General features: G+C 33.3%; 1 protein-coding gene across 7 annotated transcripts in view; it reads right to left on the bottom strand.

The window, feature by feature from the left end:
- The window catches only part of LOC111641740 (eyes absent homolog 1-like), a 44958-nt gene that overhangs the window by 3465 nt on the left and 15215 nt on the right, over positions 1 to 26278 (bottom strand). For 2 of the 7 annotated variants that reach the window (XM_023387946.1, XM_023387950.1), the window contains exons 2-14: positions 15747 to 15802; positions 8174 to 8295; positions 8018 to 8104; positions 7863 to 7940; positions 7729 to 7795; positions 7517 to 7650; positions 7209 to 7346; positions 7063 to 7130; positions 6808 to 6982; positions 6656 to 6733; positions 5327 to 5484; positions 153 to 254; positions 13 to 71 (exon numbers count right to left, since the gene is read on the bottom strand). In XM_023387946.1, coding sequence (XP_023243714.1) covers positions 13 to 71; positions 153 to 254; positions 5327 to 5484; positions 6656 to 6733; positions 6808 to 6982; positions 7063 to 7130; positions 7209 to 7346; positions 7517 to 7650; positions 7729 to 7795; positions 7863 to 7940; positions 8018 to 8104; positions 8174 to 8295; positions 15747 to 15802 — 1322 coding nt within the window. Of the gene's footprint in view, positions 1 to 12; positions 72 to 152; positions 255 to 5326; positions 5485 to 6655; positions 6734 to 6807; positions 6983 to 7062; positions 7131 to 7208; positions 7347 to 7516; positions 7651 to 7728; positions 7796 to 7862; positions 7941 to 8017; positions 8105 to 8173; positions 8296 to 15746; positions 15803 to 20246; positions 20513 to 26278 lie in introns of those variants that run through there. The other 5 variants (XM_023387948.1, XM_023387951.1, XM_023387949.1 and 2 more) reach the window with 4 other exon arrangements.

Genomic DNA, 26278 nt, shown 5'->3' on the forward strand with positions numbered 1-26278 from the left:
GACGTTTCGTACCTGAGGTCCTGTCCGTTGTCGTCAGAAGATACGTCATCGATGTGTACTTGGTCGCACTCCTAGAGAAAAGAAATTCGTTTTTTTTTTTTTTATCTGTGGATTTTTCATTAAATTTTAAATAGTGAAATTTTAATATTTACAAAATGGCCGACCTCAAGATCGTTGAAGAAGAAATGCGTGTCTGCCAGATTAAAGATCATCTCCTCCATTCTTAAACCTAGTGAAACGGATGCTGGAGCATCCTAGAAAAGGAAAATAGCAATTAATTATTACAATTTTCTTACATTTTTATGAAAAAAATGTTATAAAAAATGACTGTAAGATCATCTGAAAGAACAGCTTGAGATATGTGTGTGGTGTGTCTGTCTTGAGACACTTTACTATAATTTAAGCTGCTCCCCAGACTGGAGCATCCTTTATGTTGAAATTTTGAGAATTATATTGATATTTAATTTGAAAATGAATTTAAAATGATGCTTCGAGTATTGGGAGAAACGTTAGGATTATATGAGGTTTAGTGCTAGGTTCAGTGCACTTAAAGACACTATTTTAGGATTATTTTTTGCTAAATTTTCCTAAAATTCTCCTTTTTTTTATTCCTAATTTTTAGAGGTAAGTAGGAGAAATTTGGAAGCATTAAAATATGGCTTAAAGAATGATGATGCTTCATCTGATAGAATACTCTCCTGTAGCTCTTTACTCAAAACATTAGGATTACACAAGGCTACATATAGTGCTTCTTGAGCTATAGAATGGTACTTAATGCTGTTGAAGAGTGCATATTACTCTTTATATATGACACTTTCTACATGCATCCTACTAAACTCGTGTTTTTTAAATAAAGATCTGAAGGGAAGTATCTTTCAGCTATCATCCTACAGATTACTACACAAAGAAATCGTTCCAAACCATTAAGAAGTAATGCATAGTATCTTAAAATATATATTTATATGTATGTAGTATGAATAAACTCGTTTATAACATTGTATCTCGGCCATTTTTTTCCAATTTTTAATGGCACTTATTTATAAAATGCCACATAAACTTCATAAAGATGACGTGGAAGCTTTTTCTATTAATTTTCTTTATCGAAAAAACAATTGAAATTGCCAATTGCCTATGAAAAGCAAAGTTAATTTTCGAATTGGAATTCAATTTAACCCATCATTTAACAGAAGAATCGAGGGAAAAAACTACTATTCAAATAAATCGATTGTTGAAAATCACGTAATGAGAAATGAGAAATTTCACAGAGTAGAGTACTTTGTGTAAGAGGAAATTCGAAAAACGCGTGATTGTCAGGTTGTACTGTACAAGTAGATTACTTCGTTTCTTTGTATCGAGATCAAGTGTCTCGAGTGTTAATAGAAATTTCTTATTCACGAGACTTTTGTGCTGATACTTATGCAAATTTCATCCTTTATTATGCAGTTCTTAAATCAAAGAAATAAAATAAATTTAATGAATAATAAAGTTAACCTTTATAAACAGAAAGAATCCTCTATTTTTTCGTATAGGAGCCACACTATAGGCTGAAAAGAGCAATATTCTTCATAAATTTAGAAGAGCCACACTTATTACAGGCAGAAAGGAGCAATACTCTTTATAAATTTAGAGGAGCCACACTTAATATAGGCAGAAAGGAGCATAAATTTAGAGGAGCCACACTTAATATAGAACTTTAGAGGAGTCACGCTTAATATGGACAGAAAGGAGCATAAATTTAGAGGAGCCACACTTAATATAGGCAGAAAGTAGCATAAATTTAGAGGAGCCACACTTAATATAGACAGAAGGGAGCATAAATTTAGAGGGGCCACACTTAATATAGGCAGAAAGGGGCATAAATTTAGAGGAGTCACGCTTAATATGGACAGAAAGGAGCATAAATTTAGAGGAGCCACACTTAATATAGACAGAAAGGAGCATAAATTTAGAGGGGCCACACTTAATATAGGCAGAAAGGGGCATAAATTTAGAGGAGTCACGCTTAATATAGACAGAAAGGAGCATAAATTTAGAGGGGCCACACTTAATATAGGCAGAAAGGAGCATAAATTTAGAGGAGCCACACTTAATACAGGCAGAAAGGAGCGTAAATTTAGAGGAGCCACACTCTTATAAACAAAGGAGCCATACTTTATTAAAACAGTGGCTTCTTACAGGTTAATAAACCAAAAAGAGGTATAATTTCCGTGAGCGATAGGAAATAATCAAACCTATTTACAATTAATCTATAGAGAAAAAAACAACTAATTTTACACAGAAAGTATTAAACGTATAACCGGAGTAAGCGATGCTTAAGCCAAAATTACAGGCGTCGGAATTTATGCCAAGTTAATTTGATAGAAAATCTCGTCGACGAGCACTCCTAACGATTAACTTTGATCAGGAATAGAATATTCTTCTAGTTAAGGAGCCAAAAATTTCGATAATTTAAAACGAATCATAAGGGGGGTATATGCGTGGACATTTCTTGAAGTAGGAAAAAACATGGAGGACGTGTGACTTGTAGAATATAATTACAAACAAACAAACGATTCAGTTGATACGGAAGAAGGAAAAATTACACGTGATCTTCATCTAATTTCAGCATCCGGATTAAATTATACATCAATATAATTCGAACCTTTACAGGGGGAGGGAGAAAAATATATTTGGAAAATTTAAGTGTATCCTGCAGCTTTAAATAATAATAATAATAATAATAATATACAGTTACTTTAGTGTATACGTATATTTTTTACTCTGTTTAATTGCCGAATTTTTTTAGCCCGGGATGGCCGTGGTTTCTATTTTCGACACCAGGGGGAGCGAAAGTGGCGTTAATTTCCGCCCGTACCTGCAGGAGAAGGGTGGTAATCGGAGACGTCGGTAATCTGATCTTTTTGGCCAAGCGGAGGTTGAACATTTATTTCTCGCTCACTCATCGATTTCAAAACCCTCCCCCGCCTAGTCACGTGATTGGAGCTAAGCAGGAATTGGTGGAAGTCCTTGGCATTCCCTACTTCTCCTCGCACGTAACGCAGAGAACACCAGCCTCGATGAACTTTCTCCATAAGAATAATAAAATATATATATATACGTGTAAAATTAATAAGTTTAGATCAGAATTTCTCGAATTTTTCTTCTAAATTTGACGTCATAAATGTAGGGGAGAGGAAAAAAAAAGATAATCGGGAGTTAAAGCATCACCCGCTCTAAAGGAAGGGAGAACAAAATGCAATTATTGCGGACAATGAAGACTTAACTACTGTGGATCAATACGAGCTTTAACGGCGGATTAAAAACGAAATAAAATGATTTTTTTATCCATTTTTTGATCCTTGTTAAAAGTCTACGTAAGGCTAACGAATGATAATAATAATAAAAGGAAGGGGAGATAGGGAGGAGAGAAATTCTTTCTTCTTTTCCATCGTTCGCTTTGGTTGAATTTCGACATCATCTCACCGGATTTACTGTCAATATCTGCATGCGGTACTTGAACAAATTACTTTTCTGGTTCCAGAGTAACTGGGCATCGATCCAGCCGAGGAGCGTCTACTTGATGGAACCCTTCTCCGATTTCAATCAATCAGATCTCTTGTTGGGCTCACAACAATGGAGAGACGACATCACCTAATAGCAAACATTGAATGTCTGTGGAAAGCTGTTAACCTCCGAGTAATTAATTTCGTTTTCTGGATAACAAGGGAAGAAAAATTAAAAAAAGAAGTAGGAAAAAAAAGAGGGGAGGAGAGAATGTGTATGCTGGAAGGGAGTATGCAACAACTCTCCTGTTTTGAACTACATTATTCATTAAACATTCTCGAGATCTCTCTTCGTTCTTCTGCTGGTGATGACGACATTTTTACGAATTGATTCTCGTGTTTCTAGGAATTAAAATGATAAATATACCGGTTGAGAAATTTCATTTTCTTTTGCATCTTCCATTCGTTTTCATTTCGTTATAAACGGGGCTTTTTAAAGGTTTGTTATAAAGAGGGAATGTAAGTAAACAGAGGTGATATTTCATTTAGTTTAGTTGCAAATTTATTTTCACTCACTCCAACAGATTCTAATTTTACCTTAACCCACCCCAATAGACTAATTTTACCTTAAATTTTGCCTTAAACTAAACCCAACGGACTAATTTTACCTTACATTTTCCTTAACTCACCCCAAAAGACTCATTTTTACTTTCCCTCACTCTAACAGATCGCCCTTTTAAGAGTAAAACTGTTGGGGATGAGGGGGAAGTAAAACTTTTCTTGCAAAATATACTGCAATTTGCACTTCTTATCTAAAATTTATACGGGAAAAAAGGTAAGAAATTACTGTATGGCTCGGGGTAAACAATAAGAAGAAGCACAAACTATTTACAGGATCATTTTTGATTCTATAAAGTAAGCACAGATGAATTTATGGGCACATAAGCTGTGTGGTATAAGCAACAAATAATCAATTATGCCTATAAATTAAGCTAAATAATGTACACAGGTTACTATACAAGTAATCAAGTTTAACTATATCTTGATTTACAATCCCATAATATGTACACATGCAGCTTATGGGATTATGAGCCGCTTATTTTATAGATAAAAATACTAAACTAACGGCTGAAGTTACCTATATAAGCCCATAAATGGCGTAAATGTAGATATTCCGCAGCCCAAAAGCCACACAGATTAGTTCACAAGCCCCTATTTTCCCCTATAAAACTTAGTGTATAGCCAGAGCCCCAGAGAGCGAATGGAAATCTGAAGGGAAGACCCATTTTGGGCTTTCCTTCAGAGTTCCTGCTATACAAATAACAGTGATATTGAGGTAGAAAATGTCAGAAAACGGACAGTTTTTAATTCTTCCCCTCTGATAGGCTCCTAAAGCTTGTGGTTATACACAGGCCCTACGACAGGAGCCTGTCGTAGGGCCTGTGTATAACCATACACACAAATGTTTCCCACACGAGAAGGGTATACAAAATACATTAAAATGATACAAAAACATAAGAAGTAGTAATTCAGTAAGCTTCTAATTTCTTACGCCTTCTCCTATTGGTCAGAAAATGAGTAAAAAACATATATAAAAAGATAAGGGAGTGGGCAAACTTTTCATTGTCGAAGGTCGCGCGGATCGCGTATCGCTTACGCCGTTCCGAAAAAAAGTAATGATTAATACGATTTTAATAAAGGAAAACAGGGATCAGTTACTTAGTTCACTTCTGATTGTGTGATACATAAATTAATTATAAAAAAATATATATATATGGAAGGAGGAAACTCCCTCCACTATTATCAGAGGGAGAAGCACAAGCAAAAGAGAATGAGTGAGTTACCTTTCCGTATCGAGTAGCGTAAGAACCTGTCAGGAGGGAATGGAAGATAATGATTGTTTCATCTAAATCCCAGATGAAAACTCGTTCCAAATTATTTTCTGGATCGGGAGATGGATTATTCTGTCTTCTACCCCGGCTTTTTCCGCACTTACTGCTACCTAAACCAAGAAAAATGGCGGTTTACATGGCAAACAACGAGAGAAACGTCCACAGAAAATAAAAAAAATTAAGATCTTAATTTAAAAAATTCTTCACTAAATCCGCAGGAATCCACCCGAGTGGATCTGCAAATCTATTTTAAAAAAAATTTCGAAAATAAACTGAGGAACGGTAAAGCCAAACGGATTCGGCGAGTTAATGACGATTAAATGGAATTTAATTGTAATTAAACTTGCCGATTATTACGTCACCTCTGCGGGAGTAACTTAATTGCATCATTTAGAAGGTGGAAAATGTCCGAATTTGAGAAAACAAAAGAGATTTTTTGAGCACCGAGTTAATTAAATAAAAACGAAATTAATCGATGATGTTAGATTAATTACGATCAAGATCTTAAATGTCATTAATTTAAGACGAAGACGAAAAATTAAGTGATAAAAACGACGGTTTTAATTATAATTTAATTTAAAATCGTCGATTAAATATAAAAAAAAAAAAAATTTAACGAAATTCATCTACAATCGCTTAATTGCAATTTAATTTTCAGCCTTCTAATTACAATTAGATTTAATTGCAATTAAATCGATTACAATTAAAAATTTACTCATTTTACGGCTTAATTAATATAAAACAATTGATTAACTTCTTTAATTTCCTTCTTTATTAATAATCTGTTTTTAATTGTAATTTAAGTTTTCGAATCTTTTAATTGTAATTAAATTCTTCTCCTTTTTTTTTAAATATATACATATTTTGAAATTCGACAGAAAAACAAAATTGTTAAAACGATATTTTAAATAGGTTAATGTATATTTAAAAATATTTATATTCCGTTATCAAATTTAAGGAAGACGCGTTTATGTTTAATGACGTTTAATGTTTATTAAAATTAATAACACGATTAATGCATAATAACTTAAATATTAAGGAAGGGAATTGACACAAATACTTTAAATTCGTCCAATTTTTTTTTTCGTCAACATCGCTGTTTGTAATGCAATTCTATCGGACGTTTTCACGTCCTTAATAGGATTTTTTAATGCGGTTTTTCTTAATTGTAATTAATTTAGGACGCGAATTATCTCTCTCGGCGTTTCTTAGAAGGGTTATTTTTTTAAATACAATTAGAAATTTTTAAAATATACAGCTCGTAAGCCGGGAATATCTTACCTTTTTTGGTCGTCCCATTCGCTGTATCGGGTTTAATAGGAGAAGAAGGATTAGTTTCGATCCCGTATTGGGGTACGTCTGTCGGTTCGAAGGTAGAAAATTCGTTAAAACGAAGTGATTTCGGCGCTAATTCGAGGTCGTTATGCTCTTACCTGATGTGGAACAAGGCGGGAGTTGAGCTAGTTGGTAAGTTGCGGACGTTGGCGAGGAGGCGAGACCCAACGTGGATGCATTATTAGCGGTGGGCACGTAGGCTCCGTAACCTTGGCTTGCATAATAAGGGTAACCAGTTTGACTATACCCCGTATACGAACTGTATTCGATGCCCTGGAGGCGGGTAACAGCAGAGTTAATCTAAAAAAGGATGCCACTCGCGCGACACGTGGAGTGGCACCCCCCACTCTTACCTGTTGAGGAGCGAATCCTTGGGAGTTGCCTGCACTCGATGTTAAACCGGAAGCTGGATAAGTACTACCTGCAGGTTTAAATCTAGCGTTACTCAGTGGTAATCTCGGTTAAACGGGTTGGGGGACGGAAAGAAGAAAGTTTTTACCGTATGAATAGGATCCTTGGCCGGTCTGGCTACTGCTTCCAGTACCAAATGCAGTACCGTAAGGATTTAGATAGGCTGTCTGGGATAAAGGGGTATTAGTTCCGGTTTTGTTTTGCTGGCTGATGCTTCGAGGCCCTGCTAAGAAAGACAGCCGGTGTCATGTTCATCGTTGCAGAAGAGGAAAATTGACAGAAAACTCATTCAGCTGTAGTGTTTCTATTAGGAGCTACTTTATCAGAGCACATCCACTTAATGTATCGAGAAGAAAAGAGCGTACCAACAATGAGAATTCGATATCCAAAACATACCTGTGACGTTGTACGATTGTGATAGGACTCCATAAGCTGCCGCCTGGCTTACTTGGGAATTGTAGAAACCTGCCCCCGTTTGCATGGAGTAAGCGGGACTTTGAGAACCTAACTGTGGATAAGCCTGCATGGGACTAGAGAATAGAAGAGAGGAAGAATTTTAATTAGACAAGGAGTTATAGGTGAGATATTCCCACTAAATTTTGCAATACCTGCTGTAGTAAGATGTGGAATACGAGTTTTGAAAGTCTATTGTTGCTTTTCCTGGGCTTAAATCACCTAAGGAACAATTAGTTTATGGTATATATTTTTAAAGAAAATACAGGATTATAACTTAAAGTCTTACCAGAGTAATTAGTTAACTGTTCCGTGGTGGGATAACCCGAATCCATGTGGCTGTTCTCTGTCAGGTGCTCGACTTTAACTGGAATAATTAAAAAGAAAAAACAATTCTCAGATCCAGAGGTTAGTTGCATTAATAATTGATAAAATGGCACTGACCTGATGAATCTGAATGGCACGCCCCCCACGCAGATGAGCTGCTGTAGGAGGGAGAATCACCCGGTGTCGCCATCGATCCTAGGACACCTGCCAAAAAATGACCATTAAATATCTATAAATGGTTCCCGAGTATGGTTAATTTAGTGCCTTGTTTACCATTTGGAGCCAGATTAGGAGGTAGTGTAGGCGAATCCGATGTTAAAGAGTGAGGAGACGTTTGTCCACTGTTCACTTGGTTATCGGGACTAGGGATGTTGGATGGTTGATTTTCTTGAGATCTATTGAGAATATACGCACTAATTAACGTTTAATCGAAGGATTTTCGTGTGTAAAAGCTATTAAAATGGTACAGATTTCGGGTGGAAACGGGGGGAACCTCGCTGTTTAAGATGGAGAAATGAATTTAAAATGCCAGAATTAGCACGGATTTGTTTATATGAAAGTTTACTTTCTCTCTTGTATAAAAGGCTCTCGAAGAATAATGGTATTATCGTATGTCAAAACTGTGTTATTTTTAACTATTAAATAAATAAGCCCAACCCTAAAGTAAAGTTCAAGATTTGTTACCTCTTCCACTCCTCTGTTTTATGCATCGAGTACATTAACGTGAGTTAAATTATAATTGAATTAGCAAAGGTAATGAAGGGGAAAAAAAGGGGAAATGTATTTCCCTGTTTCTTAAGTTTGCGAGAAACGGAATGAAGTTTCGCTGATGACACTACTTCGTTAGAACAGATCTCCATCTACATTTATCTTTAGTTAATTTGATTGTATTTAAAAGAAACTTCGAGTTAAAATTCCCTGTTGGTTAGGGAATTTTCACTCGAAAATCCCTAGCAGTTAAGTATTCAAAAGGCTTTTGATCTCTAAATCCCTAAGGATTAGAAATTCCAGCTAGGAATAGACAAGTTTTGAAGTTTCTAACTGGAAATCTCCAAAAGTTAAGGAGTTAAACTTTTTTTTTTTTTTAATTTAAAAACCTCTAAGGATTAGAGATTCAAAGCTAGAAAATTGTTTAAAAATTAGAGAACTTGGAGTTAAAATCCCTTAACAGTTAAGAGATCCGAGGAAATGAGGCAAAAATCTTTAACAGTTAGGGAAACAAAGATTTATTTGTGTTAAAAAATCCCCAAGAATTAGGGAAAAAAGAAAATTTACAGCAGAAATCTTTCAATTCCTAAAAATTTTACATAAAGATCTTGGATAAAATGGAGGATATAGGCAAACCAGAAAAACAAATTTATCTATTATAACGGATCACAATAATCTTTAATGAGTTTTAAAGCACACGACAATAATTATATAAAGGGAGGGAGGAGGAGGAGGAGGAGAAAAAAAAAGAGAACACTCAACATTTGCTCCCCATTACACCAACTAATCAGACCACAACGTATTAAACTAATTCCTAAACCGCCTACACAACGTAAGTCTACACCTCAAACAATTAATTCCTAAATATAGTCCGCATCCAATTAAGCTAGGATATTGTATATATTAGTCTAATTACTCCGAAGACAATTAATATCGATTTATGACGTTTCAAAAATGATATTTACTCTTCATAATGGAAACAAACACAATCCCTGTAAGCTATAAAAATGCATTTAGGGGGTGATAGATACGTTAAACTCTATAAGAAATTGGCAAAGAGAAGTCGTAACTTGTTCCTAAACATAGTATGATGTTGGTTAATGTGTCTTCACTTCATCGATCAAGCTTCGTCTCTTCACTTCTCTTGTTTTTTTTTTTATTATGATTTTTTTTAAACTTGTTCCTCTAGTTCTTGTGATGCTATACTTAATTGACAATCGCTTCTTTGTCAGCTCGACTTTGTCTCAATTCTCTCCATTAACCTTTGGCATTTCTCGCTTACGAGGAATATTTTTAAGAATCTCGACTATTCTATGACTTCTGATGACCTTTATGCTCCAGATTTTATTCATTCTTTCTCCAAAATTCGGCAATTACTCTCATTTCTACGTCCTAAATCTCACACACACACTCACTCTCTCTCTCTCTCTCTCTCTCTCTCTCTCTCTACATACCTCGCTTATAAGGAACATTTTAAAGAATTTCGTCTATCCTGCGACATCTGGATGACCTTTACTAAATTTACACACCATTTTTATAACCATTCTTCTATTCGAATTAATTAAATTCGGCAATTTAACGCCCGAAACCGGAGTTTCTAATCATCAACAGGAAGCTTACGGATAAACATGTTCATCTTTATTCTCATCAGAAGCAACTTAAAATAGTAAGGGTGACAACTTACACCCTCTTTAAATTGTTATACGAAGGGGAAAAGAAACGTTTTTTAAACTGGAAAATGTCGGTTTATAAATCATACAGACACGTTTATGATAAATAAAGGGGGTGCAAGGTACACGCTTTTTTTTATTTTTATTTTTTTTTATAAAAATCTATTTGTTTAATTTGGAGTGAAGCTGTAGTTAGTGCCAGTTTAGAGGGTTGACAGGTCTCTGCTGTCAATAGCAGATGCACGTCAAACTGTCAACGTTTCTTTCATCTGTTTAGTTGGACCTGTCACCTTCTTACAGTTAGACTCCGCATACCAACAGGCTGGTGACCATGTGTGAGCTCTAGTAATAGATATGATTGATCGTGAGGTAACTTCCTCTTCTTACATATCGAGAAAACTTATAATTCCGGTTCTGTACGGTTCTATCGATACTTAAGATCTTGTCTACATTTACAGCCAGGCTCTAGTGTTTTAAAAAAAGCCTTATTTTTAGCTGATTAAACGTTGCTAGTGACGGAAAAAAATTCATGTTAGAGCGTATTTTCAGCAGTTCTAGCTCTAAATTTCGGTTTTAAGATTGTTTCATTTGAAAATCATCTTAAAATTTAAAGGGTAGACTCTGAAAATTGCCTTCAAATTTGAGTTTAATTTTCAGAGAGTTTTCTTTAAAGCCTTAAAATTTAAGGTTACTCCACTGGAGAAACTTGAACCAAACGTTTAATAATGTAAAATGAAGCTTAAATTCTAAATCATCCCTCAAAAAAAAATCACAAAAACTCAATTAAATTCACACATAAAATACACTAGAAACACACAAATTAAGTGCTTAATATTGTCGAAAACATACGAAAAACTATGCTAACACTCCTCGAATACTTATCCGGACGTCAATATTCTAAAATATGCAGGAAAAAAATGAATCTAGGAAGCATAGGAATCAGAAAAATAATGAATCCACGAGTCTCCGAAGTGATTCAGATGATAGCGATTTCTAATGGGAGTTCATATTCACACCACATTTAACACATTGAACAGGAGCTGGAGTGGAATACCTCTATTCAATGAATGAGGATTTTAATCAATTTTTAAGCCTCTAAAAATATATTTTTTAAGTAAATTAAGTTAGAAAAAAAGGGTGTTATTCTAGATCGTGGCATGATCAATTTTTTTTTTATGTCATCAAGACTGTCACGTGCCTCGCCATAAGGTACTTATCACATTAAACTTTTTTCCCTTCTTCCCTCCCCTTTAATCAAGATCAGCGATTCTTTATGTTAATAGTAAACAAGTTTGATGTTATTGCTGAATCATTTCTAGTTTTTTTACATGATTTTTTCATATAATTCTGTACAAAATGAGCTTATTATAATGTTAAACTATAGGTTGCTGCTGCTTGCAGGGAGGTTTAGAAGGCTGATAAATTATTAACCCGTTTGATAAGTCATTTCTTTTTTTTTTGTAATTAGAGGAGTGTTTTTAATCACAAATTCTTACTCCCTTTTTTTTTCTACATCTATAATTAAATTTAAACCGTAGAAAGTACGGTTTAATTAACGTGAAAATTCAATATTTCCTGCTGGCTTCCAGAACGAGTTGTAAACAAACTAGGCTTTAAAATTGCATAACAGTTAAGTAAATGCGTAAATTATTATTTCGGTGGATTTAGGAAGGCGTAAATTTGCCAAAATTCGAGAATTAATTGATCTTTTTTCGTAAATTTAGCTGCGAAGTAGCCCTGTAAACTGCTTGACGGATATCCGAGATGATGATAAATATGGCGAAGACGTACGAAATGATGAGTGTGAGAGTGCGAGAGAGAGACAGGAAATGGTTGTTTTATAGGGGAATTACATTTAAAAAATACTAAAATTTTAGTAGATTTTAGTAGAAAAGTCAAAATTCTACTCCAGGAAATACAAAAACCTAAACAGCACCGAAACATCATTAAGAAGTGACGTTCAAAGCTTTGATAAATTCGGTAATTACGGGAAAACTGTAGGGAAATTTCTGTTTTTCTTAAAAAAAATATAGCGTAATTAAATGCTTAAAGTAATAAATAACGAGTTTTAATTATTATTTTTTAAATTAGTTTTAATTAAATAAAGTAAATCTTACCTCAAAGATCGACCGAAGAGTATGCGACTTTTCTACCTTTACAACGAATTAAATTTTCATAAAATACTCAAGAGTACAATAGTTTTTGTCGAGGAATACAATTAAATAATTTAATTCTGTTTATATTATTAGCAAATGATGACTAGAATCGTACTCATTTAAATTTTCAATTAATGCATTGTGCCATTTCTCTGAATTTCTTTACCTCTACATTACCCATTCAATTCGCCATTTGTTCGACTTAATTTAATAATAACTTTAAAATTTAAAAAAAAATCTTTAATTAATTTAGAAAAGTAATAACATTTTAATGTATAAATTTTAAATTTAATTAATTTTTTTTTTAATTGTCATTACGATTTTCTGACTCAGAGTAGAGGTAGAAGTTAACGCGGCAGGGACGTAGACATATGAAAATGTAGGCTGGAACCAATTGAAAAAATCAAAATTAGTGCTCGGTCTCTACTTTTGGCAGTTGGCATGTGGTCCATATCAACGTCACGCAAGACACAAAACGCAAAAACGGATACTTAAACGAACACTACAAGTTCCAGACTCGAGTTGGATGCGAAAAAAATAAAAAAATAAAAATAAAACGAAGTGTCAGCGCGGAAAACATAACGAAGATGGGAAAAAAACCAAGTGACAGTGAGGAAAACATAACGAAGATACGAAAAAAAATGAAGTTTGTATGAGGAAAATACAGCGAAGATGCAAAAAAAAAATGAATGAGGAAAGCACAGCGAAGTTTAGAAAAATAATGAAATTTATGTGAGGAAAACATAAGGAAAACCCGAAAAAATGAAGTGTGAATGAGGAAAACACAGCAAAGTTGAGAAAAAATGAAGTGTGAGTGAGGAAAACATAAGGAAAATCCGAAAAAAAACGAAGTGTCAGAGCGGAAAATATAACGATGATGGGGAAAAATGAAAAAAAAAAAAAAAATGCAACTCGTGCCACTTACCAGAAGTTTTCGTGCGATTTCTTCTGCATTTTTTATTTATTTTTTTGCGTAATTTACCGCTCGCAACTTAAAAACTTAACCATTTACGTATGTCGCGTTAAGTATCGAAGGAAGAATTTTGCCATTTCAATTTGTAGAAAGCGCAACGCACTGGAATAACTGTAAGAGGAGATGGAGGTGCAAAGCATGATTAGAAAGACGGAAGCGAAGACCCGCCATCTGTCAACTCCATATCTCTCGATGTGCGGTCACAACTAATGAGCAGCAGTGGGACCGACTGACTTCTTCCAGTTAATAACGCATAAGCAGCACGCTTTATACGCATTAATATCCATTATAAGAGGGTAAAAAAAATAAAATATATATTAAAAAAATCCTCTCGCAGTGTCGAATTTTTTAACGATTTTCAACGTGTTCCAAGCACACGTAATTTTAAGGTGGAGGGAGGGAGGGAGGGAGGGACTTTGATCTCTGGTGTTGTTACGTTTTGAATCCGCACTTGACATTGGTGGAGTTTTATAACATTTTCGGGTGACAAACAAGTCGGAATCTGTATCGAGCGCAGCGTTGTATATGTAGGCGACCTTCTTGTGTTTCAGTTTGTATACAGAGATCCGAAAATAGTGTCATTGCACACCCGGTGGTTTTGTTGCGTCGGTATGAATATTTAAAACGGCTCTAATCAAAATATTTTTTAATAATTCGTAAACTTCCTGTTTCTAAATCGTTTTGAGGTTTCGAACTTTGATGTAAACTATCCTCGTTTGACGTTTTTTTCCTATAATTGCAACGGATACTACGCTGTAAATTCCACGCCTACGCCGTCTTAAGCTCGTGTAAATCGTTAAAACGGGGTTTAACCTACTCGAAAACTTGTCAATTTTAACGTATCTGTGTTAATATACGTAGGCCTATATATTGTCTGTAGTAAATTGAATTACGGACAGACACGTAAACTGCTGCGTTATACATAATTATAGTTACAATTACAGGCTGGTAGACTAATCTCTATGATATAATACAGCTATAAGTATCTATATTTTACTTAAATATAAGCTACACCCACATAATATAATAGCCTACGAGTCAGTCTGTACATAAGTCTGTACAGATCTACAGACAGGTGAGCTCTGATATGTGATAATAGATTCTACGAGTCTATATATTCTGTCTGTTAATCTAATGACTACAGACCTGTTTTCATATTATTAATTGTTAATGGCTTACATCTCTAGAAAACTGAACTGTATATTAATACAATACATGTATGTGTATAGAGTTTACAGGAAAAAATACATTAGTACAATTCCTACAAAGCTCTGTTGTGTCTGGTGTAATGTATAAACTGTAGAATAGAACCAATGAACGTGATATAGGGTCATGATCTATATATAGATGCATAGAATTTTGTTTTAGGCTATATTATAATATAGCCTGACCTTATAGATCAATCCATAGACTCATAGGCTCGGGTTTAGTCTATGGGTTATGGGCCAGAATTATATGATATGTATTTTACAGGCTCACGGGTATTTAGTCCGTGAGCCTGTTTAGTCGTTAAGACCTAATTAAATTCACTGAATTCCCTTAAAAATCCAACAAAATCCCATTTTCGATAAACAAATTAAAAGAATTCGATAGGCGATTAACTCGAAATTCACTTTCACCGTTTAAAAAAAAACCACATACAAATAGAATAAAACGGCATAAACACACTACTACCGACACGACACAATAATTATGCAAATTCGGCGAAGAGCGCGCTTTAAAACACTTTTAAAATTGAATTTGTAGCTCTAATGGGCCATTAACAATCGAAGAATCGAGTAAGAGGGATGCATTTTAAAATCAATATTAAAAAAAAAATAGGGAAAAATTCACTTATTTCTTCTTTTTTTTACGTTCGAGAGTTCGATCAACTTCATTTTTTCTTTAATAAATGCGCGTGTAGGAGTTAAGGGAGGAGGAAAAACTAAGTAAAAACTCAATTATTGGAAGTAATCGTTTGAAATGTGACCAGATAATCCGTAAAATTCAGCTTTTTTTTTTTTTTTAAGGGGGAAAAATAATAATAATAATATAAAAAAAAAAAAAAATGATCACAAGGTCCAGCAGCAACTGTTTAGTGTACGAGTAACTGGATCCTGTAAAGTTGCTTTGAATGGATTTGGCCATCCCCACTTAACTGATTTAGTTAAACTCTCTTCACAACTTTAGGGGGGATTAATATAAGTACTTAAAACCTTATTTTCTATCGGATTATAAGAGAAAATTTCCTAGAATATGAAGAATTTCTACACTAAGAAAAAAAATATCCCTTCTTATAAATCGAATAAATCTATTATTTTGGTTAGGAATTTCAGTCTTAAGGGATGGAATTTCCTTACGTGATTGGTGTTGTCTGATTCGTTTCCTGATCTGCTTCGTGTCTTGATCTTTTTACCTAGAAGTAAATTAAATTTTTTTAAGTAAATTATGATTAAAAATTCCTTGTTTTTTTTAATGGTTAGGAGCGTGATTTAATTAAAAGAAGCTACCCAAAAAAATGGGTTTAAATTTGTATACAAAATAATAAAAATAAATAAAATTAACTGAATAATTTTAAGTTTTATTTAAAATTTGATATGTTTTCTTTAATTTCTATACATTTTTTATGTATATATTTAGTTATTTATTAAAAATTCGTTAAAAAATCTATCTATACTACCAACACATTTCTAAGGTATTAAACTGTAAAATTAAGCTTTTAAATAGAAAAAATATGTAAAATTTATAATATAAAGAGCTTAATTTTATAAAATACTTCGTAAATAATTTATAATATATAATTTTTATATAATTATTTATNTACTCCATTACAAAAAATGAAAATTAAAACTAATTTAATTAATTTTAACATATTAAAAATTTATAAAATTATCAGAAATGAGGTTTTTTTTTAATAAACTAATTAATTTATAAACATATTTTCCCAATAATTAATCAGGATATGGGAAGAAAATCAAGGGTTATTTTCATCGAAAAAATTTAAGAATTGCAGCGAAAATAACGGAATAAACTCGATCCCTTTATGTTTATTTAACACTTTATAATGTTTAAAACGTAAAAAAATATAAATTTAATATATTTATTAAACAGAATTTCTATATTAAACGTATCCGTTTGCGACCCCTTTTCTCATAAGCTAGCTCGAAGAGTCAACAGGATTGTCACGAAACTCCTCTTGAGATTCCTTAATCCACTTGCAATTAAGTAATAGAGAGAGCAAACTAGTCTGTAAGTCTTTGGTAATTTGGATAGGACCCAATTGAATGGCCCGGGGATACAAAAATAAGGACAAGTTTGTCATTTTGAAACAACTCGACTGACACGTCTGACATCAGTCGGCTTATGTGGATGCCATATTTCAATTCTTCTTGCTCTTTTCTCCATCCACACACACACACATATATATATATATACAGACACACACACACACACACACACACACACACACACACACACACACACACACTGGAGGGATGGAAACAGGCATTTTCCTTTTGTTGTTTCCTTTCTGTCGAGGGGAATGATGATGGCGGAAGTCACGCTCTTTGCATCGACGACGTGGGAAATCAAACTTCTTCTATATAAACCCCGCACAGACGACAGAAATAGAGGGGATTAACTCCGCTTCACAACTGCGAAATGATGAGGAAGGCAAGAATGTTATGGGTTTTAAGCTAGATAAATAGGTCCTAGCGATTTAAAATTAGATTTTACATGCTTTTAATTGGTTTAGGAGTACGAAAAATACGAAGGGGTTATGCACCTTACGCAGCAGTTTTTGCTCATTTTAAACAATTCTATGAAACATATTATGGTTAAATTATTAAATAAATGCCCCCAAATGTATTAATAATATAATTTTCGTAATTTTTTAGCGGATAATTGAATATTTACTCGAGAAATTTGGAAAATTTTCAAGCCATAATAAGAAAAGGATGACACAGTTTCAATGTTAATCTTCGATCCGTGACCGGATTTAGACTTGTTATGGACATAAAGTATGAAATGTGAGGCCCTTCTCTTCTACCAAATCGTAATTGAGTTAAAAGCGTGAGGCCCCTTAACCATATTATTCTCACAATCTGTGTGGCCTTAACTTATCGAGCTTAAGTCATCTCTACTTCAATCGTTTTCAGAACTCAGAATGACTGGATCACTTGAAAAACGATCAAAATTACTTCAAAAAATGGGTCGAGCTCTCAAAAATGGTCAAAGATCGAGCATAAAAATGAAATTCTCTAAACACTGCATCAAAACTAAGCTAAAAAAAAAATAGCAACTAATTAATCCGTAAATCTCATACAAAAATTAACCCATATAAAACATAACATAGAATTTACTTCTACCCAAAAATTAGAGCATTAAAAATTAGCATAAATCGACCCTAGAAAAAGTTATTTCCCTCCCCCCTCTTTAATATCCGAAGAGGAGTGTTCGAAAATGGGGTGTTTCCTAACTTCCATTATTCAATTTGTTGAACACGGTGCACGGTTAATCGGTACGGTTTGCCCCGCCGCAACTGTTACAAGAAGTGCAGTTCTCGCGAGATTTGACCGCCCTATTGCAGTCGACAGAACAGATTTAGTAACACCCATTCTTATTGGATCGAGCCGACACGGGAAAACTTAAGCCGATTTTCTAGCGACAATTAAAACGTTCGACAGAGAATCGTGTTACATCTGCTCCGATTTTTATAACCTCTTTAAACGAATCTTTCACCATTTAAAATAATAATAAAAAAAATAAATTATATATTAAGTTATTTAGGCCTAAATTAAATAAACAAATATCTGAATTTGATCACTGGCCATTCTATGCTACAGATTAAAGTCCAAAGGGCCCTTTCTATATATCCAATAAGGTTAAATTAGTCCATACCTCTTGACTTACTGTCCTATAACGTTGTTAATTGTTTAAATTGTTTGGATATGTTATGGCATTAATGCCTTCGTAGCGGCTTATCTAAAGCATTATGTAGGCCTTTTGCATAGTCGAGTATTTACTAGAAAACTCGGCTTGTGAAGCGCGTTATTACGCGTAATTGTGTGCATTTTAATATATATTTGTATGTTAAACCTTAAACTGTTATATGCCTTAAATTCTTTAATCTGTTACATGCCTTAATTTAACGTTATGCCTTATCTGTTACACGCCATAATTTTTATTATGCTTTAATCGATTGTATGCCTATTATATGCCTTTATTTGTCAATTATATACCTAAATCTATAAGGTTTATAAAAGGCAGATGAAGGCATATTATATTATTATGTCTTATTGTTATAAGCCTTAACCTATTACATACTTAAACCTGTTAAATGCCTTGTTATATACCTCAACCTGTTGCATGCCTTAAGATATTAACCTGAACTCTTCATACAAGAACAAAGCTTGTATTTTTCTATATATTTACCACTTTCAAACATAATTCATCAGTATATGATTTAACACAGAAGGCATCAAACATAGCTTGGAATATGTGCGGTTTACTATGTTTACATGAATGTAACTCACAGATTTTACAACCCCTAGCAAAGTATCAGGCTCTACAGAGCTAGAATACCTTCACTAGCACATTCAACATAAAAAAATATCCACCTAAACACTCAAAAACACTCAAACACACACATTTTTTGCCTTCTTTCATCTGTAAGGGATGATGGAGGAAGCCAAACTTGACTTATTTGTAATGTAAAATAGATGAATATTATAGAATTTATCCATAAATCTTGAGTATTTCATGTGATTAAAATGTACCTAATAATTAATTATAGAGTTTCTCGTGTTTTCAGTTAAGTTCAGGACCCTTTTTTAACTGTATTTTTGGCAATTTAACAATTGATAAACATTAAATTGTATTTTGAGGAGCCAACAAATGGTGTTAGGTGGGAAAAAATGTATCCCATTTGCTTCGTTTCTAGGAAAATGGGGCTGAGGAGCGTGTGCGAGGGAGGGCGTGATTTTCTTTTCTGTTTTCTTCGTATGAATACACAAATTTTTGGCATAAATTTCGGTTAATTTCGTTATAAAATAATCAACTCCCCCAGTTTATAAAGTGAATCGATTGATATTTCGATGGTGTTGTTTTGAAAGAAACACTTCTTATCCCGACCACCTTCTGCAAGCAGAGAGTGACAGGACCCATCTGCAAGACCTCGGACGCCTCCGTCTTTCTAGGAATGAACAAAAACAAAAGTCATCAAGTCCGAGAGGGGGGTAGGAAATTTTGCCATCGTTGACGTCACACACACACAAAACAGCCTACGTCAAGGGACAAAGATCGGTCGGATCAAGTGGATCGTAACTTTATGGGGGGAATTTTTATTTGTCGAGTGAGGTAAATCCCAACACACACCAAAAAGACGCATCCTCTCGACGTCGTTACCCTTCAGGATTTTTTTTTATGGTTACATCCCATTGCTAGACTTGGTTTCGCGGTTTAAGTCACGTCTAGGTCAAAGGTCGCTGTAAAAAGACCAAAGGTAAGATCGTCTGATTTGCTGGCGATCGAGGAATGCGAGACTAAGGAGTGACCCTACTAATGAATCGGAATGCCAAACGAGCGGGAAAGAATTGTAGGGAATTTTCTGTCCAAATTCCCTCATCTGACAAATTACGTTTCGTTAGTGTTTGCGCCAGACACGCAACTAGAGAGAGAGAGAGAGAGAGAGAGAGAGAAAGAGCGTTTCAGACAGATAAATAAACACTGCCAAGCTTACACTAAACAAAACCAACTCTAAATACGTCATCGGAAGGAACGACTTGGCCTATCAAGTGGTCGAAGTTGGAGAATTTTTCGAGGAAAAAAATAAAGAAGAAGAAGAAGCAATTACTCGTTACCTGTGCATCGAACGGTTTCCTTTCTAAATCCACCATCTTAGAAAAGCAACGGATCACAAAATGAACGCTTGCATGACGGACATGTCAAGGCGAAAACTTTGGTTTATTCCAAGCGACGGTCTAGCAAAGGGGTGTTGGAGGGACAGCAACTAACTGCTTGCTCTGGTCATTCCATTTCGTTGTGTCGCCTCAGGCAGGGGTGGTGGTCAGTCCCGGAGGGACAGAAACTTTCTTCTTCTTCTTCTTCTTATTCCCTTTCTCGCTGTGTCATCCCCCCTTGGTAAAAATCTCGACGAGTGATATTGCGGAAGAAGTTACAAACTCGTCTCGCAGCACACCAACATACGTCGGACCCTGTTCGAATATTATTATTTGGCAGTTTTTTTTTATCCATATAAATTGAACTTAAGTAATTATTTCTAGAGCTGGGACCGCGTGTTGAAGTTCTAAAATTCGCTTCGTGACATCTGGAGCTGACGATTTTTATTTTTATTTTTAATTTTTTTACACTCATTCCATCATTGTTTAACGTATATTATCAGGTAAACAAACTAGTCTAGTGTTTTATGTGTATAAAAAAGTCTTCGAGTGTTGGACTAGCTCGATTTTTTTTTAAAATTAAATTTACGATCTTTCTCTTGGAAAAATAAATTATTATTATTATTATTATTTTAATTTAATTTTAAACGTGGAGTTCTTCTTATCAGAAATCGTTTTCTATAGATCTGTTAGGGGGCAAACATCTTATCCACTCCATTTTACTTCTTTGGTCTGTAAACATTCTCAACGAGGACTTTCTTACAATAGTCCCTTTATTTGACATTATCTGGAAAGCTGTACTCGACCATTCCTGCCCTTCTTTTTTTTTTCTTTTTACAATCAAAATCATAAGATTTTATAGGCCAACGAGTCGAAGTTCGTCTCGAATTTTTTGATTTAGACGATAGAAATTGGGGTGTTTTTTTTTTTNCTTTCTAATGTAAGAACTTATAATTTTACTGCAAAAATAGATGTTTTAAGCAACAATTTATTAAGTTTTGAGTGATAATTTTTATTATTTATCTGATAGTCTATGAAAAATTAAGCGGAGAGGCCAAGAAAATTAATTACATGCATAGAAAATCCTTTAATTTTTGTAAACAAAACAAAGATCTTCGCCCATTTATTTCATATTTATATTAAAATTTCTGTTTAAATTAAGGTTTTAAGCATAATTTATCGTAATATTTCGCTACTTAACCGAATTGAAATTAGATTTATTATTATTTTAAAGCGCTAATTCCCTTATTTTTAGGTGAAACGTAGAGTAGATCTAAGGATCATACTTATCTGAATTGTTAAATATGATGCTCCCTTTCAGGGTTTTAGATATGAGGATGCGATATGGCAGAGTAAACCTTCCCCTAGTTTGCCTTCTAGAATGATAAACCATGCATTTTGATGATAACTTTTGATAAATGGGGGCAAAATCTTTTATCGTATCGAGTTTTTATTGTGTTCGCTTGATTATATATAACCCTAAATCTTGTGTTTCATGGAAGCTACTTATATAAATCACGTAAACCTGAACTATAAACCTTAATTTATATATAAAAAATCTATGGAATTTGTCCTTGAAAATATAAATAATTTAATAGTTATAATATCAGAATTAATTTAAATTAAGGTTTTACTAAAATTTCACAATTAAATGTGGATTTAAACGCGTTTAACTCACCCAATTACTGATCTTCTTAAGCAGTTTAAACTTAATTTGGAAGCGAAATAATTTAAATTTTCATTTAAATTCATAAAGGCCCTTTAATATATAAGGCTAATTCGCTAAATATTCTAAAAAATGGGCCTTCTTGGATGTGGAAGGTATATTTAATTAAATAAATTGCCTTTAAAGAGGGGTGAAAATTTAATCTTTTCCTTTGTTACAGTGGAATTTCTTAATTTATACAGCGACTATATAATAAAATACAGTTAATTTAATCTATATTTATGGTTTAATATGTAAATATTGGCCTATAATCAATTTATATATTAATTTTTTTAAATATTTTTATGTAGTAAATCCATTGATATAAATGAATCTTTAGGCCTGACTCTATATGTTTTGTATGCTCCAGGATCTATAGGAAGGTGAAATTAAAGGGAGAATATATTAATAAATACTGAAACTTTGTATAAATTATAAATTAATATATAAATTTTTACTTGTAAATTTTAATTATTTTATAGAAATTTTGATAAAATTTCAAATAAACTGCCTAAAATCTGCCTTAAACTTTACCTATATCAAATAAACTAACATGCCTTAAGGGCAAAAATGGGCTTTATAATAACTTGGCCTATTATATAATAATGAATATTCCTATTAAACATTGCATAAATTTAACCTCAAAAGCAAAAATTTATTGTTTTCTTAAGGATTTTTAGCTTAAATTAGTTTGTAATTTAGGCCTATAATTTTAAATTGAATTTTTAAAAAATCATTTACAAGCCCTAAAGGACGAAACAGCTGTTACATTACTAAAGTGGATTAAACAGTAAGTAGATTAAAGGAAAAGTTCAAAGGTCAAGTAGATCCTGAAAGCATAAAAGTCAGTAGTTTCACACACGAAAATACTCTAATTTTTGTACTTTTAAACAACGATTTAAGTTATTATTATTATTATTATTTAAATAACGGTTACAAATTGATATTTAACGCAAAAATGTAACATTGTTTAACAATTATATTTAAAGATTTCTATAAATAAATCTGTTTTGACGACAGAAAACAGTATTATTTTCACTCAGTTATCTGTTAAATCACCTTAACTTCAAAGGTTATTTCAATTGGTAATTAATGTCCTGGATGTAAACTTTAGTTAAAATTAATGCTGTTTGGGCTATAAACAAGTAATTTATGATCTTCAGATTATAAATTATTGCTCAATTTTTCCATAATTGGGCATAATTTCCATCTATGGGCAACTTTATTGTGTTAGACACGCACTTTTCTGTCTCGTCTATTCTCTGTTGGACTTGGAGTATTGATTGTTTGGCTCCTATATAATTAATATAGAATATCCTATATAAATATTGGCTCCTTTATAATTATATTCCTATAGGATTCATTCTGTATTCTTCTCTTTCTTCCTACATAAATAGAAACAGAGAGAAAAGTACAACATGAATATACTTTAAAGACCTAAATATACTAATTTTTTTGTATATTAGGGCCATATAATTTAACCGGCTTCACGTTTAGAGTGCCCTAAGAATATATATAAAGGAAAAAAATCCCTCCTTTTCTTATTAGATCCCCTCCATTTAAGAAGATGTATTGAAGGCCTGATAAATGTTAAGTGATTCGGGCCTCCTGAACATTCGAGAGGCCCTACGAGTACATGGTATAAATTGTGTGTAGAATTGATTTAAAAATAACATAAAATTGCTTATTTTCTGTATAAAATTAACTCATTCGATGCTCACACAGCGCTATAAATTAAATCTTAGAAACAAAGGAAAACAATAAAGGAGCCGAAGAAGGCAAAAAAAGAAAATAAAAATAAATCGTTAAAGCAGCGACGAAATAAAAATAAAATAAAAATTTAAAGAGAAAAATAAATAAAAATAAAATTTTAAGTTTAGTTACATTAAATGAGCTAGAAAATTTATAAAATTTTGCCAAAATTTCTTAAATAAATTCAATTTAAACCCGTGCCAAGGAGGCAAATCCACTTCAGAATCAACGCACTCAACGAAGAATAATAAAAAAAAATTAAATAATTCGAAGCAAATTATTTATAAATTATTCTTTAAATTCAAGAAATAAGTTTAAAGAATTAAAATATATTTAAAAAATTCGAATTATATTCTATAATATATTTATAAATGGGACATTTGTAAGATGGAAGATGCCTTTGATATGGATGTGTATCATGTAGGAAAGTATTGATATAAAACTAAAATTCTTTGTTAGAGAATAGAAGAATATGATACTACAACAGTTGATGTATTATTCTAGAAGTTGAATGATATTTTGTGATCTTCAATCGTTGTAAAACCATCCTGTCTTGTCTTATTTTTGAGGAAGGTTTACTTGGCAAACTACACTAGATGCAACTTGTTGATAGGAAATCATTGAAATAAACTTAAATAATGTTGTTTTAAAGTTAGAAAATTATAATATATTATTTGTTTTAGATAATTAACAAACGAATAGTGAAGTTTCTGTCTTGTGTAATTGTTCTAATGGGGGTATTCATGAGTCGGGATAGAAGTTACGGTTGTGTGTCTTGTAATTCGATAATTTTAACATTATTATCGTTTATAGGTTAAAAAATATAATTGGAAGTTAAATTTATAAGCAATTTAATCGAAAAATTAGAAATTTTTCTTAAATTACGCGTTTAAAATGCCGAGAATTGACGAGGAAAACACGATCTTTATCGTCTCGTCAAGAGATATTCTGGCCTATAAAATCAATTTATCGGCCTAAAAATATATAAACAACCGTATTTTTGTCTAGAGAATAGATCTTTAATAGTTTTTACTGTGAAGAATTCCATAAGATTATATATTTATGCGTAAAATATAGCTTAAATAGTTCGTGTAAGTGGTGAGGAAATTATGTAAAAACCGTTATTATTGGCCGTTCCGAAAGTGGCTACTCCATTTAGCATAAGTGTATTCGAAATAGCAATCTGCATTACCGGCTGAAGTCGGTCATTGTAGAAACAGCTGCTGTAGCCAAACAATAGCCTTAAGCTCTGCCAGTTCTCTGGATTTGCCGGCTGGACCCAAAAACCTCTCCGATCTTACCCATTATAGCTACTGTTTACTACCGAATAAGTCAAATTTCTAGCATGTGTAGCCTATTGATTGGCACAGAAAGGACCAGGAAAGCCTAAAAATACGATTACAAACTAAAATCTGCCAGTTAAAATTAAACCGGAGCCATATTTAGGTTGTGTTAATGAGTGGTTGAAGGATCTAATCTCTGGATCTTTCGAGCGATTTATTTTATTTTAAATAAGAAAAAAATTGCCTTTATCTTATATTATTTCATTAAATTAACAGTTAAATTTACTATAAATAAGATTTTAAATTCATTTTTACGATTATAAATTAAAATATGCGAGTTAAAATTAAACTAGAGCCATATTTAGATCGTGTTAATGAGTGGATGAAGGATCTTTCAAGCGATTTATTTTATTTTTAATAAGAAAGAAATACCTTTATGTTATATTATTTTGTTAAATTGATAGTTAAAGTTACTATAAATGAGATTTTTAATAGTTTTTTTTTGTTTATTTTAACGAGAAAAATGGTAAAAATCCACCCCGCTTTAACGACGGTTCGCTTGTTTTCTGGGTTAGCATTCTGAATGGATTCGAGGTGAGGACATATTTAGCAATAAGAAATTTGTGAAGTATGCGTTACGTGAATGTTGAAGGGGGGATTTTTCAGTTGGCCAAGAGAAACAAAACGAGAAAATAATGACGAAGCGAGAGAGAGAGAGATAGAGAGAGAGGAAGAGAAGGGAGTCATCATCAAGTAAAGAAATAGAGGCGAAGACGAATCATGATACATCAGCCACATGTTTCTGTTGACGTGCGTGAACGGTGCTAGATGCTATCTTCCCGATCTGGGGACATGTTTCAGACAACAAGAAGGCCAGACGGCAACAACTGTTCATTCAAACTCGCCGTAAACACAAGGACTATAATGCAGATGGCCCGTACACGGTGAAAAAATTTTAATGATCTTGTAAGTAAACAGCATAAAGTTAGCTTGGCTACAATTGTTTTTTATGCGCGATTCAATGCCCTTTTTTTCGTCGGGTGTACAGGAGGGGGGAGGCGCCTAGAGGAAGGCCGAAAAAACAATTGATGGGAACCGAAAGTGGTTGCCAGGTTAACAGTTCTTCAAACATGGCCCGTTCCTTCCCTCCCCAACGGTCCCCTTTTTAGTGAGTGCTAGACATCAGCCGACGACCATTGTTGTTGAGCACCCTATTTAGGGAACAATAGCGTGTACCGAGTTCCTTCTATGAA

This window comes from Centruroides sculpturatus, unplaced genomic scaffold (genome assembly GCF_000671375.1).
Source record: "Centruroides sculpturatus isolate CEXI.00-Female unplaced genomic scaffold, Cexi_2.0 scaffold1656, whole genome shotgun sequence".
Lineage (NCBI taxonomy): Eukaryota > Metazoa > Arthropoda > Arachnida > Scorpiones > Buthidae > Centruroides > Centruroides sculpturatus.